General features: G+C 39.2%; 1 protein-coding gene across 22 annotated transcripts in view; it reads right to left on the minus strand.

Moving 5' to 3' along the window:
• macf1a (microtubule actin crosslinking factor 1a) overlaps positions 1–18,438 on the minus strand; it is a 599,180-nt gene that overhangs the window by 287,784 nt on the left and 292,958 nt on the right. For 14 of the 22 annotated variants that reach the window (XM_072548450.1, XM_072548451.1, XM_072548439.1 and 11 more), the window contains 2 exons: positions 4,046–4,212; positions 3,694–3,806 (listed from right to left, as the gene is read on the minus strand). In XM_072548450.1, coding sequence (XP_072404551.1) covers positions 3,694–3,806; positions 4,046–4,212 — 280 coding nt within the window. Of the gene's footprint in view, positions 1–3,693; positions 3,807–4,045; positions 4,213–14,943; positions 15,804–18,438 lie in introns of those variants that run through there. The other 8 variants (XM_072548435.1, XM_072548438.1, XM_072548434.1 and 5 more) reach the window with 4 other exon arrangements.

The raw sequence follows: 18,438 nt of genomic DNA on the forward strand, positions 1-18,438 counted from the left end.
GAAGGTTGGATCTGGGATAAGGTGGGGAGAGGGAAAATGAGGAAACTGATGTCAGGACTTATGGCTTATTCCCAGCCGTTCTAAGAAAGTGGTGGTGGGTATTTTCCTTCTAAAAGATTATTTTTGACATAACAGAGGCCAGCTGGGCTACATCGGGTGACTATTAGGTATCAAGTGCAAGATATGCCAAGACATAGTCTAGGTGAGACAGAAACTGTGCAGATGGGAGCACTGCTCCCTTTTCATTGTGGGTAAAAACCTGGTCAGTTATATAATAATAAGGCACTCAGCAAGGTTTCAAATGGTGGACTAGATAACAAGATTAAAACTTAAGTTAAAATGAAAATTAAATTAAAATTAAACCGGAGGTAGTGAGTATTCTTATATGTGGCGCAGGTCTGGCCCATTCCCTGAACCTGCACCATTGCAATCACCTGAGCCATCTTCCATTTCATCTGGAGGCCAAAAATAGACCAAGTTTACAGGAACACCATGTACAAAGTTTCAGCTAAGGAGGGGAAGAATATGGCCACCCTGGTGTGTGGCTGTATCAGGCTGTGCATAGACCCTTGGTACACAAACTAGAATTAGAGTGGTTCTGAAAAAGCGCAGGTCAGGCAGCATCCGAGAAGCAGGAAAATAGATGTGCGGGGCAAAAGCCCTTCTGCTTTTCCTGCTCCTCAGATGCTGCCTGACCTGCTGTGCTTTTCTAGCACCACTCTAATCTAGACTCTGATCTCCAGCATCTGCAATCCTCACCTTTGCCCTTGGTACACAAACACCAAGTGTCACTACGTACGGAGGTTCTACCTGTCCCCGGTGTTAGGAAGAATGGGTCTGGCATTGGTATCACAGAACGCTCCAAGTCGTTGACCACTCTATCAGCTGTACCTTGTGGAAAAACTTGTAAAGGAAAACATCTTTGCCTACAAGTGTATCAGGGAGTGGTCAGCATGTAGAATCCTCAAGACACTGAGAAAACAAGAAGGCTGATCCTGTTGTGTGGCTCCTTGAGCAGACTGTCAAAGTCATTTGGCAGAATTCCTCATTGCTGGAATTTGAAAACAAGCACCAAGGTGCAGGTGATGGCTTATGGTGCGAAGGGCACTGCCCATCAGATTCTTCATGGAGACATGGAGACCTTTGCCTCTGCACACTGCTTCCTTTGATGTGTGTCTGTGTACACTTATCCTACCACAACTCATTTAAAACAGTCATTAAAAATTGTCACACATTTCCTTGTAGGATCTGCCTATGCAAAGAAGGTCTGAAGAGAGATGCAGTGATTTTACTGAGGTTCATCTGAGCAGCTCCATGATGCAGGACTCTGTGCTCTATGATCTGTTCCCCACAACATACAGACAAACATTGACTATGCCTGGAGGTCCACCAACCCGGTGAAAGACTCTCTTTGGTCTGTTCAAATGTTGTTGGTGCAAAGAGATGACCTCAACTGAATGTTGTAGACTGGCATGCTCCAAGGTCCAGGATGACATACTGAGGGATGCACTAAAGCTTTCACTGCTGCCACCAAGGCACAGAGGGGAAAGACCACTGTCTAAGGTCTTTCTGCCAAAGAACAATAAGGGTTTGATACAGTTGTCACTCTCTTGTTGCCTCCAATGTATGTAAATCGTGTCCTGCATAATGCAGGGAATGTCAGATCCAAGGTTTGTTTTTATTGATGTGCAAAGTCGTACAGAACTGTTTTAGTATCTATGCATCTCCCTAAAGATTTACAAATAAAGTACATCTTTACAATGAAAGAAAACCAACCACAGTGATGTGGCACTGGAGTCACAGCTATGTCAGCCTGAGTTAAAGTCAGCAGGTTTCCTTCTGGGGGGTCATATCGCAACAGGATAGCACACTGGAAATAAAGCCTTATTATTCCCAAAGTTAAACATTCAATTGAAATACAAAATTCCTTAATTGATCTGCCTTTTTAGCCACAAGTTGACTCAAAATACTGACCAGGTTTCTGTACTTAAGTAGATTCATTTTACAGGCAAACTATTGCGAACTGTCAACATGTAACTCTCCTACACACACACACAGACAGAGAGCAATGAAGAAAAAATTGTTATTGATAGAAGGGAAAGCAGTTTGAGAAGGGGGGAGCTCAATAGTTCCTGTCTCCAGTAAATAATCAACAGTCCCTGATCCTTTTATTTGCCAGGATTGCTATTCTTCAATCTCTCTTCTCCAGGCATTTTCCATTTCCTTGCAAGAGGCACAGACAACAGGTTTACAAATGATAAAGTCATTAATTTATTTGCCAAAAATAACAGTTTACAGTAACTGGCAAGGGAAAAATAAGCTGGTTTTCTTCAGGTTTCAAGTATTCTCTACTGCAGAGAAATACACCACCTCCCCTTCCACAGGTCTGAAGGATTCTGCTAACACCGTTCACACCTGCAAGTTGTTTAGCTACAGAACCAAAACATAGTTGATGGCACACAAATGGCCTCTGTCATCCACAGCTGATCACACCTCCATAAACCAGTTATTTGCTGAGAGTCAAATCTCACTTTGCAAACACTACCTGATGCCAGCTCATCTGCAACCAACCTCTCCCATTTCCTTCAATAAAAGTGACAAATTAAAGCACCAGTTACACAATTTTGATAACTTACTTATAAAAAGTGCACTAAACCCTTCCCACTTGAGTCCACAATCAAAAATACAGAAGAATAGAAAGATACGTCCTTTACAATAGTCACTTTTATTGACTAAGCCTTATTTTTCCCCCATTTCTTCTATAAAATTTCTTCTATGAATTCAGATGCTCAAAGTATTGTTGTTGGAACTGAATACCTGTTTTCTCGATTATTGGCCCAAGTTTTTGTTATGAAGGAATGGTTCTGAAACAATGTGTTGAAGGTTGCATTAAGTTCCACCCAATCTAACTGTATCATAAGGACATGGGTGTGAAATGCAGGACAGTTCAGGATCTCAAGAAAGGCAGAGCTGGAGTGTCACTTGTGGTGCAGGGATAGCATTCCTACCTCTGGACCAGGAGGTCTGGGTTCAAGTCACTTCTGCTCTAGAGGTGTGGAATAACATCTGAACTGATTGATTAGAAAAATAGTTTAAATAAAAACATTAAAATAAAGGTAGACCTGCCACTTGGGTTTCCTCTCTTAGTAACATTAATGATCTTATTAATGTTTAGCTTATGCTCGATTGCGCTCATGTACTAAATTACATTGTGTTTATGATACAAGCATCTTATCAGACCACCCAGTTGTTTTCCTCTATCACTTTAAGCAATGTGAGTTCTATCAACCCAGTTGGAAAATGGAGATGGTGGCAGATGCCTACTCAACACCTGGTTGGCATCATATACTTATATGACAAAAGGTTTTTGAATCACCGTACTATGCCAGTAGCAGAACTATAGTCCTTTTTTTCAAGAGCAGGGGAAATAGAAACTCAAGCATTCACCTTGTTACAAGCATTGCAGTTTCAAAACATAGGAATACATCTTGGGAAAACACCATCAGCTAAAAAAAAAGTGTTATGATATAATGCTTGAAAAATATTTTAAATCTAATTGACATTATGCAGACTCTGAACATTTTATCCATCTTTAGTCGATTTCATACTCAGATGAACAATAATAATGCACGTATTATATGGCAGAAACACTTTTCTTGTACAGTGTAGTCTCTATAACTATTTACAGCCTACCTTCTGGATCCAACAGTCTTGTAACACCAAGTGCTTCAGCAACAGCAAAGGCTTGCTCCAAATTCTCCTGATTGCTCTGAAGTGCAACTTTTTCCATGTCAATGAGGTCTGGTCTGCAAAACCAAGTATCAAATTGACATCAATACACTGAAATTAATTACAAAATATAAGTCATAATTAACATTCTTTTTTAAAATGTAACAAGTCCAATCAAGTAACAGTCACATCTGACATATAAAACTTTTTCAGGGATTGGAAATGTTGAAGTGGATTATTTGAATTATATATGAACAAAGAAAAAAAGTGGAGAAAGTCAAAACTATATTTGGGCAATTCGATCGCATTAATTCACCTGTACTTATGGATGATGGCATTGAATACTTTTCCATCACTCCAGCTAGAGGTGAAATTGGAGCATTTTAACCCAGAGTAACCTTCTGTCAATTTCTGCGTCCAAAGTAATAGTTTCTCCTTAGCTGACATGTCACCTGATTCTCCACCCACATAGATCTCCGAGATCTGTAAAAAGAAAATTATTGAAACAGTGTGTCACGGACAAGGCCAAATTCCCTCAAAACATTTTAAAAGAAGGTAGCTTAGACCCTAACTTTTTCTCAATTTAAAGACAGATGTGAAATGGGTATTCCAGATGTGCTGCAACTGGTCAAACCACTTGGCTTTAAGCAAAACAGGACTTATTTAATCACAACAGTTGAAACACGAACAAAAGTGGAACTTAGAATTTAACTATTGAAAACTTAATCAACCAAATACAATAACTATTACCAATTAACTGTTCCAATATAGTAACATCCCATAACACGTTCCTTGGCAAAAAGGTAAATTCAAACAGATTCTTACAGGCAGAATGGAACAATACCCAGAAAGAGATTTCAGATAAAGTCAGAGGAATCCTTTAGTGAAGCTTGCAACTTTCCTGGACAATAGACAATAGGTGCAGTAGGAGGCCATTCTGCCCTTCAAGCCTACACCACCATTCAATATGATCATGGCTGATTATCCTTAATCAGTCTCCTGTTCCTGCCTTATCTCCATAACCCTTGATTCCACTATCCTAGAGAGCTCTAGCTAACTCTTTCTTAAATGAATTCAGAGACTGGGCCTCCACTGGCCTCTGGGGAAGAGCATTCCAGACAGCTACCACATCTGGAATCACACATCTTGTAAGTCTTACAGCTAAATGGAAACTAGAAAAAAAATGAACTGGGAGAACTGATCACTCCCCTCCCATTGTTAAACTAGACTCTTCAATACCTCTGCTTTTATAACCTCTCCAAAAAAACCCAAGGACAAATTTTTTTTTCCAAGTGATAGCATTGTCACGACTGCTATATCCAAGTCATATTAAAGTTAAAAATCGTACGACACGGTTACAGTCCAGAAGGTTTATTTGGAAGTACAAGCTTTCAACTTCCAAATAAACCTGTTGGACTATAACCTGGTTGTGATTTATCACTTTATCCACCCCAGTCCAATATCAGCACCACCGCATCATATTATTTAAGACCATACACAGTACCAATTCACTACAAATCTGACTCACAGTTAACGAATGTGATTACTGTCATCCATTAAGACATACTAAAAAAAGCCCCATCATTAAATTAATCACTGATGACACCTGTACCATATCTGGCACGAAGGAAAATTGTTGTGGTCATTCATTTCAGCTCCTGGAAATCTCTGCAGGAGTTCCTCTGTGTAAATGTCCTAAGCACATCATTTCTAGCTGCTTCAATGATCTTCTGACCATTGTAAAGGCAGAAGTGGGATGTTCACTGATAATTGCACAACATTCACCGTCATTTGGCTCTTTAGAATCTCATGCAGTCCATGTTCAAATGCAGCAAGGCATAGACAGTATCCAGATTTGGGCTGATAAGTGCCAAGTAATATTCACAAAGTGCCAGACAATGACCCATTTCTCAGAAGACAGAACTTGTTAATGCTACTGAATATCAGGGGGCCATTATCACCACTGGATTCTGCACTGTCACAGGCATACCACTGACCAGAAACGGAGCTGGGCTATCCATACAAGTATTGTGGCTACAAGAGCAGGTCACAGGCTCAAAATCCTGCAGTATCGCACCTTCTGACTGTCTAAAGCCTGTCCAACATCTACAAGTCACAAGTCAAGAGTGATGGAATACTCTCCACTTGCCTGAATATGTGCAAATTCAACATTAAAAAGCCCACTTGATTGGCACACAGTAACAAATATTCATCCCTTCCACTACTGTGTTCAGTAGCAACAGTGTTTTGCTACCATCTACAGTGTACACCATCTACAAGATGCACTCCAGGAACAGATTTATAATGGCACCTTTCAAACCGATGGCCACTTCCAACTAAAAAGACAAGAGCAGCAGGAACACCACCACCTGCAAGTTCCCTTCTAAGCCACTCAACACCCTGACTTGGAAATATCATCATTCCTTCACTGTCACTGGGTCAAAATCCTGTATCTCCCTCCCTAATGACATTGAGAGTCTACCAACAGCAAACAACAGGGACTCGAGAAGGCAGCTCACATCTCATGAACGAATATAAGAACTACAAAATATGTTTGTTGTTTCTCTGTAGCCTCCTTGAGAACAAAATGGGCAAATGGAATTCATGTGACAATTTTTTATATATGTCCATACACACCCAATTTATTCACTTAACCATTAACACATGCAGTACTGTCAGGTTAGATCTGTGCCACTTTTTGAAAAGATATCACTTTGATCAGACTCCAATCCACTGATACATCCAGCTCTAACAAATTGCTAAAAGAACATTTCTCAGAGCTAATCAGAGTATATTCAAGCTCAATTCCAAAAACATGCATACACAATCTATTCTTGTTATAATACTGAGAGATTGCCATCTGCTTGAAAGGTGTTTTTTTCTTGAATGAGATGGCACTGAAGGAAGCTTCTATCCTTTCAGTTGGCCATAAGTTATCAAACAGAAGCAGAGGCATTCTCCTGGTATCAACGCAGCTTGCGAACAGAGCATCCAAATTACCTGCCATGTTGTTTCAAATTACAACAGAAATTAATGTTTCAAGGTACTTCATCTCAAGATGATAAAAGACGTACCAATTTCTACTGGAAGGTAATATTAGTAGGTGGGCAAATTCAGCAACACATAGGAACAATGTAGCAGGTGCAGCATAATAGAGCATCTGAAAACACTTCACTAGAATGCATTCAGCAAATGAGATGAGGCTAGGTAACCAGGTGTGTGGACAAAGTAGATATGTTTTAAGGACTTTTTAAAATGTGAAGGAGAGATGGTATTTAGAAATTCTAGGCAACTGAAAGCAGAGCCAAACGGTGAAGTAATTGAAATCAGGGTGCCCAAAAGCCCAGAACTAAACAAGGTTGTGGGCAATGATGACAATCAATATAGGAGGACAGACGATGAGAATTTAAAAATGGAGTAATCACTTTACCAGGTGCCAGTGAGTAGAGGAGTCTTGGATGAATAAGACTCAGTGTAGATTAGGACGCAGGAAGCAGAATTTTGGATGACCTCAAGTTTTCTGAGCTTACAACACAGGAGGGAGGCCAGGAATGCAATGGAATAGTTAAGGCTAGATATGACAATACACCATGAGATCTAATCTTGCTAACTAGTCTCCCATGGGGAACCTTGTCGAACACCTTACTGAAGTCTATATAGATCACATCTACCACTCTGCCCTCAATCCTCTTTGCTACTACTTCAAAAAACTCAATCAAGTTTGTGAGACATGATTTCCCATGCAAAAGGCTATGTTGACTGTCCCTAATTAGTCCTTGCCTTTCCAAATACATGTATATCCTGTCCCTCAGGATTCCCTCCAACAACTTGCCCACCACCGACATCAGGCTCACTGGTCTATAGTTCCCTGGCTTGTCCTTACCACCCTTCTTTAATAGTGGCACTACGTTAGCTAAGCTCTAGTCCTCCGGCACCTCACCTGTGACAATCAATGATACAAATATCTCTAAGGGGCCCAGCAATCATTTCCCTAGCTTCCCACAGAGTTCTAAGGTACACCTGATCAGGTCCTGGGGATTTATCCACTTTCACGCATTTCAAGACAGCACTTCCTCCTATAATGTGGATATTTTTCAAGATGTCATCATTTATTTCCCTACCTTCTATATCTTATGTCCTTTTCCATAGTAAATACTGATGCAAAATATTAGTTTAGTATCTCCCCCATCTCCTGTGGCTCCACACAAAGGCCACCTTGCTGATATTTGAGGGACCCTATTCTCTCCTTAGTTACCGTTTTGCCCTTAATGTATTTGTAAAAACCCTTTGGATTCTCCTTTATTCTATTTGCCAAAGCTATCTCATGTCTCCTTTTTGTCCTCCTGATTTCCCTCTCAAGTATACTCCTACTGCCTTTATACTCTTCTCAGGATTCACTTGATCTATCCTGTCTATAACTGACATATGCTTCCTTTTTTTCCCCTTAACCAAACCCTCAATTTCTTTAGTCATCCAGCATTCCCTATACCTCCCAGCCTTTCCTTTCACCCTAACAGGAATATACTTTCTCTGGACTCTTTGAAGGCTTCCCATTTTCCAACCATCCCTTAACCTGCAAACATCTGCACCCAATCAGCTTTTGAAAGTTCTTTCTTAATACCGTCAAAATCAGCCTTTCTCCAATTTAGAACTTCAACTTTTAGATCTGGTCTATCCTTTTCCATCACTATTTTAAAACGAATAGAATTATGGTCGCTGGCCCCAACATGATCCCCTACTGACACCTCAGTAACATGCTCTGCCTTATTTCCCAAGAGTAGATCAAGTTTTGCACCTTCTCTAGTAAGTACATCCATGTACATGCAAATTCCTCTCCATCTAAACCCTCAACACTATGGCAGTCCCAGTCTATGTTTGGAAATACACTGGCAGGGAGATTTGCAAGAGCCACTCAGGAGGATTTCAACTAGTAAGATTGTTTGACTCGCTTTTGTTCTCAACTGTACCAGTTTCTGGTTGATCTCTTTCCTCACTACCTCCCTGGGTTCCACCCTCATGTTTTAAAACCCCCTACCATAACCACCCTACTATTCTTATAGATAACAGATCTCCTTACAAATTGGTTTCTCAATTTCCCTCTGACTATTAGGGGGTCAACAATACAATCCCAATAAGGTCATCATCCTTTTCTTATTTCTCAGTTCCACTCAACCTCCCTGGATGCATTTCCAGGAATATCCTCCCTCAGTACAGCTGTAATGCTATCCCTTATCAAAAAGGTCACTCCCCCTCCTCTCTTGCCTCCCTTTGTCCTTCCTATAGCATTTGTATCCTGGAACATTAAGCTGCCAGTCCTGTCCATGTTTCTGTAACTGCTATGGATATCCCAGTCCCATGTTCCTAACCATGCCCTGAGTTCATCTGCCTTCCCTTTTAGGCCTCTTGAATTGAAATAAATGCAGTTTAATTTATTAGTCCTACCTTGTTCTCAGCTTTGTCTCTGCCTGCCCTGACTGTTTGACGCGCCTTTGTTCTCAACTGTACCAGTCTCCGATGGATCTCTTTCCTCACTATCCAGGGAGGATCTCACCCCCCACCTTACTAGTTTAAATCCTCCTGAGTATCTCTAGTAACTATCTCTGCCAATATATTAGTTCCCTTCCAATTTAGGTCACTTCTACCCCAAAAGAGATTCCAGTGATCCAAAAATGTGAACCCTTCTCCCATGCATTCATCTGTTCTATCCTCCTATTCCTGCCCTCACTAGCTCACAGCACCAGGAGTAATCTAGATATTACTACTCTCGAGGACGTCCTTTTTAAATTCCTGCCTAACTCTCTGAAATCTCCCTTTGGAATCACAACCTTTTCCCTTCCTATGTCTTTGGTTCCAATGCATACAGTGACCTCCTGCTGGCCCCTCTTCCCCCTTGAGAACATTCTGCACCCTATCTGAAACATCCTTGATCCTAGCACCAGGAAAGCAACACACCATTCTGATTTTTCATGCTGGACACAAACATTTCTCTGTGCCTCGGGCTAAAGAGACCCCCAACAGTCAACCTCTTGGAACCTAACGTATTGCATTACGTTACATTACATTACAGCCAGTCTCAATGCCAGAAATTTGGCTGTTCGTGCTATGTTCACTGGAGAATCCATCACCCTCTACATTTTCAAGGACAGCATACTTTTTGAAATGGGGATAGCCACAGAAGACTCTTGGACCAACTACTTACCTCTCTTGGAGTTAACCCATCGTCTGTGTGACTGTATCTGTGACTCTTCCCTCTTCCTATAACTGCCATCCATCACATCCCCTTGCTCTTGTAAATTCCCCATTGTTTCTGTCTCTCCAACTGATCCATTCGATCTGATAGGATTTACAACCAATGGCATTTATTGCAGGTATAACCCCCAGTAACCCGTAAGTGCTCCCTAAAAGCCCACATCCGACAAGAGCAGCATATCACTCAACTAAAGGCCATTTTTGCTTCTTTCAATCTACAGACCCAGAAAATAGCACTGTCTTATTCCTCTAGGGAGTGTTGCTGAACAAAGAGATCGTGGAGTGCAGGTTCATAGTTTCTTGAAAGTGGAGTCGCAGGTAGATAGGATAGTGAAGAAGGCGTTTAGCATGCTTTGCTTTATTGGTCAGAGTATTGAGTACAGGAGTTGGGAGGTCATGTTGCAGTTGTACAGGACATTGGTTAGCCACCATTGGAACATTGCATGCAATTCTGGTCTCCTTCCTATCGGAAAGATGTTGTGAAACTTGAAAAGGGTTCAGAAAAGATTTACAAGGATTTTGCCAGGGTTGGAGGAATTGAGTTATTGGGAGAGGTTGAATAGGCTAGGGCTGCTTTTACTGGAGCGTTGGAGGCGGAGAGGTGACCTTATAGAGGTTTACAAAATTATGAGGGGCATGGATAGAATAAATAGGCAAAGTCTTTTCCCTGGGTTGGAGGGAGTCCAGAACTAAAGGATATAGGTTTAAGGTGATAGGGGAAAGATATAAAAGAGATCCGAGGGGCAATTTTTCACAGGTGGTACATGTATGGAATGAGCTGGCAGAGGAAGTGATGGAGGCTAGTACAACTACAACATTTAAAAGGCATCTGGATGGGTACATGAATAGAATGGGTTTGGAGGGATATGGGCCGAGTACTGGCAGGTGGGACTAGATTGGGTTGGGCCATCTGGTCAGCATGGACAAGTTGGACTAAAGGGTCTGTTTCTGGGCTGTACACCTCTATGACTCCAATGTATGTTAAAACGCAAAGAAAAAGTCCGAGTGAGGGGATGACTGTTTAGAACTAAGGTGAGAAAGAAATTCTTCAGCAAGAGGATGGTGAAGTTGTGGAACTCATTGCTGCAGAAGGCTGAGGGTGCTAAGTCATTGGAGTGTATTTAAGACAGAAATAAGTTTATCAAGGGTTAGACAGAGAGAAGGCAAGAGAAAGGATTGAGAAGCACATCAGCCACGATTGATTGGTGGAACAAACTATGGACCATAAAGCCTAATTCTACTGCTATGTCTAATGGTCTTAAGGTCTAAATAATCTCTCTGCCAACATTTGCAACAATCCCCTAATCAGCAGTCATTGAATTCATGATCTGTGAAATAAATCTCAAGTATATTGACTATTCCAATTGAAGCAACAATTCTGGTGTGTAAATTTCACATGCAATGCACAAGGAGCTGGGATAGAAATACCGCAGCAAGAAAACCATTATTAGGTTGGTGCATAATAGTCCAGCTCTTTCTTCACAGTTATGTTTAAAAAGAACAGATACAACATTATTACTGCTAAATATAAAGTTACACTTAAAGTACATACACCAAGATTATGGTTCAACTATTTAGCTAGTTTACATCAAAAACAATGACTTTCCGTCATTATTACTTTTTTTTAAAAATTAAAGATGGGAAGATTTGTGCTCCTGACATAGGACATGGAATTATTTTGGCAGTCTCCCAGTTTAATGTCAAATTTGGGAAAAGCACTGAATTTCCTACTTGGGAATTTTCAGATGTCGAATTCAAATGAAAAAAAATTCAGTTTTTGTTTTTTAATTTTCAGAAACTAATAAATGTGATGAGTAGTTTTTTTGGGAAGGCTCTTATTTTAAAAAAAAAGACAGTTTCTGGAAATTCTATTAATCGTGAGGGTGCAATCTGGTATTTGTCAATGCAATCTTCTCTGTATCAGCCCAAATTTTCCAATTTGGGATTTTTACATCAGTTGCTGCAAATGCTTGAGTAGATTGCATGAATACAGCAAAGAGTACCAATATGCCAATGCCAGCATTTCAAATAGATATCCAACTGGTTTCACACACCCACGTTTTACCAGTATCCTGTAAATTTTACTCCTTCCCATATTTATCCACCTTCCTTCACAAATTTGATATTGAATCTGGTTCCAGACAGAGTTAAGGTAACACATTCCAGGTCTCATTGCTTAACATGTAAAAATAATTCTCACCTCCCTGGTGGCTCATTTGTCAATTACCTTAAAAGATTTAACCTACATTTTACTTTGCTTTGTAGCATTATAGTGGGACAAAGGAGCAGGCTATGTAGAGCAGTACTGATTGACAGTATGGCAATATTAGAAACATTAACCGATAAAGTTCAAATATTTGGTATAACTTGGTTTTATGGGATGTGGCAGCTTGGACATAAGGCAGTGTCTCAAGCCAGCTTGCAGGGAAATACTCATGCATAAAAAAGTGGACATCAAACAAAATATGATTGACCACTAAAATGTGGTCAAAGTGATAGAGTTTCAGAAGTACCTTAAAAGAACAAACTTATTTTTCCAATTGTTTCGTTTGAAATTATTTCTGTTTACCACATTCAACTGTAGACACATTGCTTGCTATTTTCTGAGGATACACTGTAGTGATGTCTAGGGAAGAAATTTGAAAGTAGGTGGTCAAATTAATATAATATGGAATAAAATCTCATTTATGGGCAGTTAACAGTAATGAAGTAAACACTAGAGTGAAATGTCATACTTTGTGACTGGATTAACTGGTCGGGATCCACTTCAAAATGGAATCAGCAGACTTACTGCCTCAGTAATATGACAATGTGGTCAGCACCATTTTGAAAAAGTGTCTTTGGATGGGCAGCCAAATCATTCTATTGGTGGCTATTACTTTCTTTCAATAAACAAACTGAGGGTGCAGAACCAGCCCAGAAAATACCCAATAACCAACACTATTTCCTATCCCTCAACCTATCCAGTTTGCCACTACCCCTCTTATTTCATGACTTATAACTTCAAGTCTTTTATTTAGCAAAATGTTGAACATACTTTGGGAGTTCACATACAACACATCAACAGCCTTCCCCTTATTAACCCTCCCTGTTAACTCTTCAGGAACTCAAACTTAACACTATTTTCCCTGAAATCCAGGCTCTCTGAATAATTGCTTCAAGAAGATTCTCCACTATTGAAATTAACCTGACAAGTCTGCAATCTCCGGGCTGATATTTACAAGGTTTTTTTTTGCAAAAAGGGAATAATGTTTGCAATTCTCCAACCTTCTGGCATTATTCCAGAAGCCAGAGAAGATTGAAAGTTATTTCATAGTGCCTCTAATTTCCACACTCATCCTTCAATATTCTTGGATGCATCTCATCTGCACCTGGTGTCTTATCAACTTTAAGAACCAAAAGCTTAACCAGAACCTCTTACAAATTTTAAAATTTTCCCAATGATCAAGTTTCCTCTTCTGTCACCTTGCCCTGGGCAGCATTTGTCTCATAGGTAAAGATAGGTGCAAAGCTTTCATTTAAAAGCTCAGTCACACCTCTTGCCTCCCAATTGAAAATTTCTTTCTTGGTTCTTAACCAAAAGTATTACTTTCTTACTCCTCCTTTTATCACCCTTGTACTATTGTTTGATTTAAGACAGACTTTAGGATTTCCTTTCATATTACCTGCTGGGTGCTTTCAAAATCCTTCTTTGCTTCTCCCATTTGCTCTATTACCTTTCTCTGAATCTTTTATATTCAGTTTGGTTCTCAAATTTACTACCTGTCATGAGCACAAATTTTCTTCTTTAACTTAATTTCTACTCCTTTGACTTCCAGGAAGTTCTGGATCTTTTGTCATCTTGCTCTTGAAAGAATATACCTCATCTATGCCCAAACCATCTCTTGTTTGAAGCTGATCATTCAGCTATAGTTTCTTCTGTCCACCTTTGGTTCCTGTCCAGCTGTTCTTGCCCCACTGACGTCCTCTGTCCAGGAGTTAACTTCTTTTAGTGAGCTGCAGCAGGAAGTAGTTTGCACACCAAGGCTCACAGACCAGATGTACATGAAGCTGAAGGCTCAAAATCACATCATCTTCAGCATGAATATGGTGGTATATCTAGCATGTTCTTCCCAGAAGACACAATCTGCTCTACTCGGTCTATTGCTTTGGAGAGGTTAGGTGCTCTGCCATTTCAATGCATCTACTCTGCTTTGCACTACTGATAAATCTTGATTTCTGGCTGTTTACTGAACAGATCTTAAACCGAAATGTTGAAAACAAACTAACTATAAAATAAGAGCATGGAGATACTCTATAGACAGGCTTTAATTAGAAACAGCTTTACAAGTAAAGGGATACAGTCACAATAGTTTGTGGCTTCAGGAAGTACTTGAAATTTGGGGGTGCTCTGCAAGTCACTTGATGGAAAGCAAAACAGATCAGACTGTTGAACATCTAAATATTCTGCATTTCAATATTCGAGCCCAGCATGCATTAGAAACATTATTGGAAACTGTTAAAATCATTACTATTGCAGGGAGGCATCCTTCATATAAATCACTCCCTGCTTTAATGAGAACAACTAAGTTATCTTTACCCTCACTATTCATTAATAATCCAAATTCATTGTTTGAGGTGGGCATGTTGCATCTATCAGGCATACAGCAGAGCAGCTCAAAATCTCTGCTTGGTGTTCTTTCAGACTCATTATCATTGAATACCAATAGCAAACTACTACAATATCCAGAGGGATAGAGAGTGCTATTAGTCTGAAGTATTCTATTTAGTCATTCTGCAAAGGTGATAAACCAGTCTGTGTACTTAACTTTACCTCCTTTGCAACAGCTCCAGTTTCCATATGCAGAGAGGACTGACCACTGTCCTCACAACTTTGTTTTGCAACTAAAAGGTTTGAATTGCTTATCAAATGCATTGAGCCTCATTGAGTTATTCCCCTCCCACTCAATCTGCAGTCTCACTCACCATGGCTGTCATTCTGGATGATGTAGGATTTTCAACACCATTTTTTATTTTAACACCATCTATGGCAGCAGCATCAGTGATATTTTCAATTCTTCTCCTGTTTATGGCTATATTTCCTTTTTCTTGATGAATTTGGCTCTCTTCTCCAGACACACTCAAACCTCTTTTCAATTTGGATTCTGAAGATTTTACAGTTCTATCACAAAGCACTTTGCTTGGTGTGTTTTGATCAGATAAAGGTATTTCTTTCCCAAATTTCTCCACATACTCATCGATTGTTTTGATTTTAGCTTTGACTAAAAGCACCTTCTGTGCATTGTCACCACCACCTTCAGCATTTGCGTCTATTGATTCCTTTGGAGTAATTACTGTTTCAGTAATAACACTTAATGAATCATTAAGATGTGCAGGCTCTTGAAACATATTCGAAAAGTCTTGTCCTTTATTCTGGTTTTTGTGATTGGCATCAGTCTTCTTTGACAATTGTACCACCGTAATGTCCAAAGGAAAATGTGATTCATTAAAACCAGTCTCACCATTTTTCTGTAGCAAATGAAATGATTTTCCTGTCAGGCTTTTCTCTGTTCTTCCTGCAGCATCTCTGGAATGTGAAACAGTTTTCTTGTGTTTTCTCATGCGTCTTAATCTATTTCTTTTCTGTGGCATGAGGGTAGATTTCTTCTGTTTAGCTTCTGCAGTTTCTTGTTGCTCTCGAACGCATCCTAAAGAGTTTCCCATTGTGTCAGCATAAAAATGTTGGGTGCATCTATTGCACTGGCGTCACACGGCCGCATCTAAGCTCGATTCATCATACAAGTTCAACCTCGCCCCAGAAGAAATCAAACGGCAATTTAAATTTCTAACTTTCAGAATATTGCAGGGCTAGCAATCTTAAGGTACTGTCTCAGTGACATACAGTAATCTAATGCACGTCATGGCAGTTCAAACTACTTGACCTAAAACAAACTGATTTTTGATTGGCTGACATTGTCTCTATCGTCCCTCCTTTTCCCGTTCCACGATGAACTATTTAAACACCTCCAGAAAATGGCATGGAATAACAATGGCATATTTTGTTAAAGGAAGTGCAAAAATCCTGTAATGGCATTCTTTAACTGTTTACGTGCTGTCAAATTTCCATGGCAGGATTTTAAATTGGTGTATTAACCTTTTCAATGCTAAATATAATCTGTATTCTGTGCAGTACAGGTATTACTGAGCGTGCTCATGTATGCTTAATATTGCTAAAGCAAAAACTCAATTTGTACAGAATATCGGTAAACGAAACAAAATTCTGTAAGCTATCACAAGCCACTCCCCAGCCAATAGGTTATTATGCGCACCACGCTTGCGACGTCTTCACATACTGACTTTAATATTACCGCAGTCTCGGCAGCAAAAGCAGACAGTTGCGTCATGCCAACAAAAAGTCATTGGTATGCTGCAGAATAAGTGAAACTACATCAGGTTCACATTGTATCAAGCAAGACAGTTCCTCAGCTCTATTAAGGTGAATGAAAAAATTGCAATTACTGAAGATATGTATTAATGTATGTACATTATCCATCATTAATACTCAATACAAAATGGAGTCAACAAGTTTGTGGCAGTGTTCCAACTCCAATTATTCCAAATGTTCTAAATGCAGCTTTACAAAAATGTAAGATGACAGTTTTGACTATCATTTATTTTGAAATGATGCCAAAATAATTAATTAAATTCAGCTGATATTTATAACACTTTGTTATTCAGTTTATATTTTATATTGTTAAAAAGTAAAAATTCACATCTTCCACATCTGCACTTTTTGAAATTCATGAACATTATACTGTATTGATTACTTAAAGGTAGAGTTTCCTTCAGTTTCTGGAACAGAAGACAATGCAAACTGCACAATTTCCAGAATTTTGTTGAAATTTCCAATTCTGAAAAATAACTATGCCCTTAGACAATATTCATAGTTAAATTTAAACAAAAAACAATAAGTTGAAGTGTATATGTTAACTATTTAACATAAAAAGATACTCAGTATTAGATGTGTTTCTACTTCAAACATGATATAACAATTAGAAACGTAAAAATGCATTTAACTAAAAACATTCTCACTCTTTCTTCCCTCCTCTCGCCCCACCCACCTCACTAAGTTTTGACAGTTCCCAAGTCATGCTATTTAATAGCTGGTTACAGAAAATGGTCTCAGTACTACCAAAATCTAAGGTGCACATCAAATGTTTTCAGCATCAATATCATACATATTCCAATGCATGATATTGGAATTTACTTATATTTGAGGAGTTTATTATATGCATATATAAAGTGAAACTTTCTACAGAATATTTTCATGTTTGTTATAGTATTTCAAGTGTGCTTCAAGTGTAATGGTTTCATTAGCTTCTGCAGTCATATATGATAGGACAAAGGGAAAATGCAACTCTGGAATTCTGTGGCATGAGAACATTCTCCAAAGCAAACCACAAAGGAGAAACATGAGAACTCTAAGTTACAGCATGTTGAGCTGGAGCAGTGTGACAAACTCAAACCTCTCTTCCTCTTCGCCCACTACTGAATTTCATTTCATTATACAGGCATGGTCCTTAGAAGCTATACTACAAAGAAATAGCCAAAATACCTCCTGCAGGAATAAATTTTTGGAGACAACTTAAAGCATATATAATAAATGGCACCCAGATAATTATTTCACTAAGAAAAATATTTGGAGCCATGCCCATTTCGAGCTTTTTAAAACTTTTAGCTGGCTTAACAAAATGCATGATACAAATGATATTAGATGATACAAATGATTTGGAGCTCAGCAGTGAATAAACTGCAACAACCATTCATAATCTTGCATTTTCCACTGGAAATTTCCATCAGCTAGTTATCCAAAATATCCCTGTAGCCTCTGCAGAACATCTTGGACCTGTGATAAAAGTTAAACAAACTGTATCACCTTAACCAGATTGAAGGATCATTAATGAGCAGTGCAGAGTTGAACCAGGAAGTTGTAGTTAGAGTACGGAATTCAACGTCATACTAAGTACAGATGTGAAATATAGGGAAAGACAAAGTGGATTGAAAGAAATAAAATGCAGAAAGGTAAAGTTATTTTTAAAAAAGTATTCAATTCTCCAATAGTGTTTGAAATCTGATGGAATTAAACTACATTTTCCACTTGTAAACTCAATTTTCTGTGCCAGAAAGGTGGTTCCGTTATAATGCAAACATATAACACAATTAAAAAGATTATTCTCATATTAGAATGGGCAAGCCTAATATTTACTGGCAAGTTTAGTTTACATAAAATCAGTCAAGTACAGACACTTCCACACAGTTCAGAATAGGGAATAGAGTATCACAGCTGGATGTCACATTCACACAGCTTTTGGAACGTCAGGTCATATTGACAGCAAATTCCCGATTTGGGATTTTAACTGTACACGTGCGGTCATGGGATGTTGCTATCCAATTTTCACCCAAAGTGTATTAATACAAGCA

This window comes from Chiloscyllium punctatum, chromosome 27, assembly GCF_047496795.1.
Source record: "Chiloscyllium punctatum isolate Juve2018m chromosome 27, sChiPun1.3, whole genome shotgun sequence".
NCBI classification, from domain to species: Eukaryota; Metazoa; Chordata; class Chondrichthyes; order Orectolobiformes; family Hemiscylliidae; genus Chiloscyllium; species Chiloscyllium punctatum.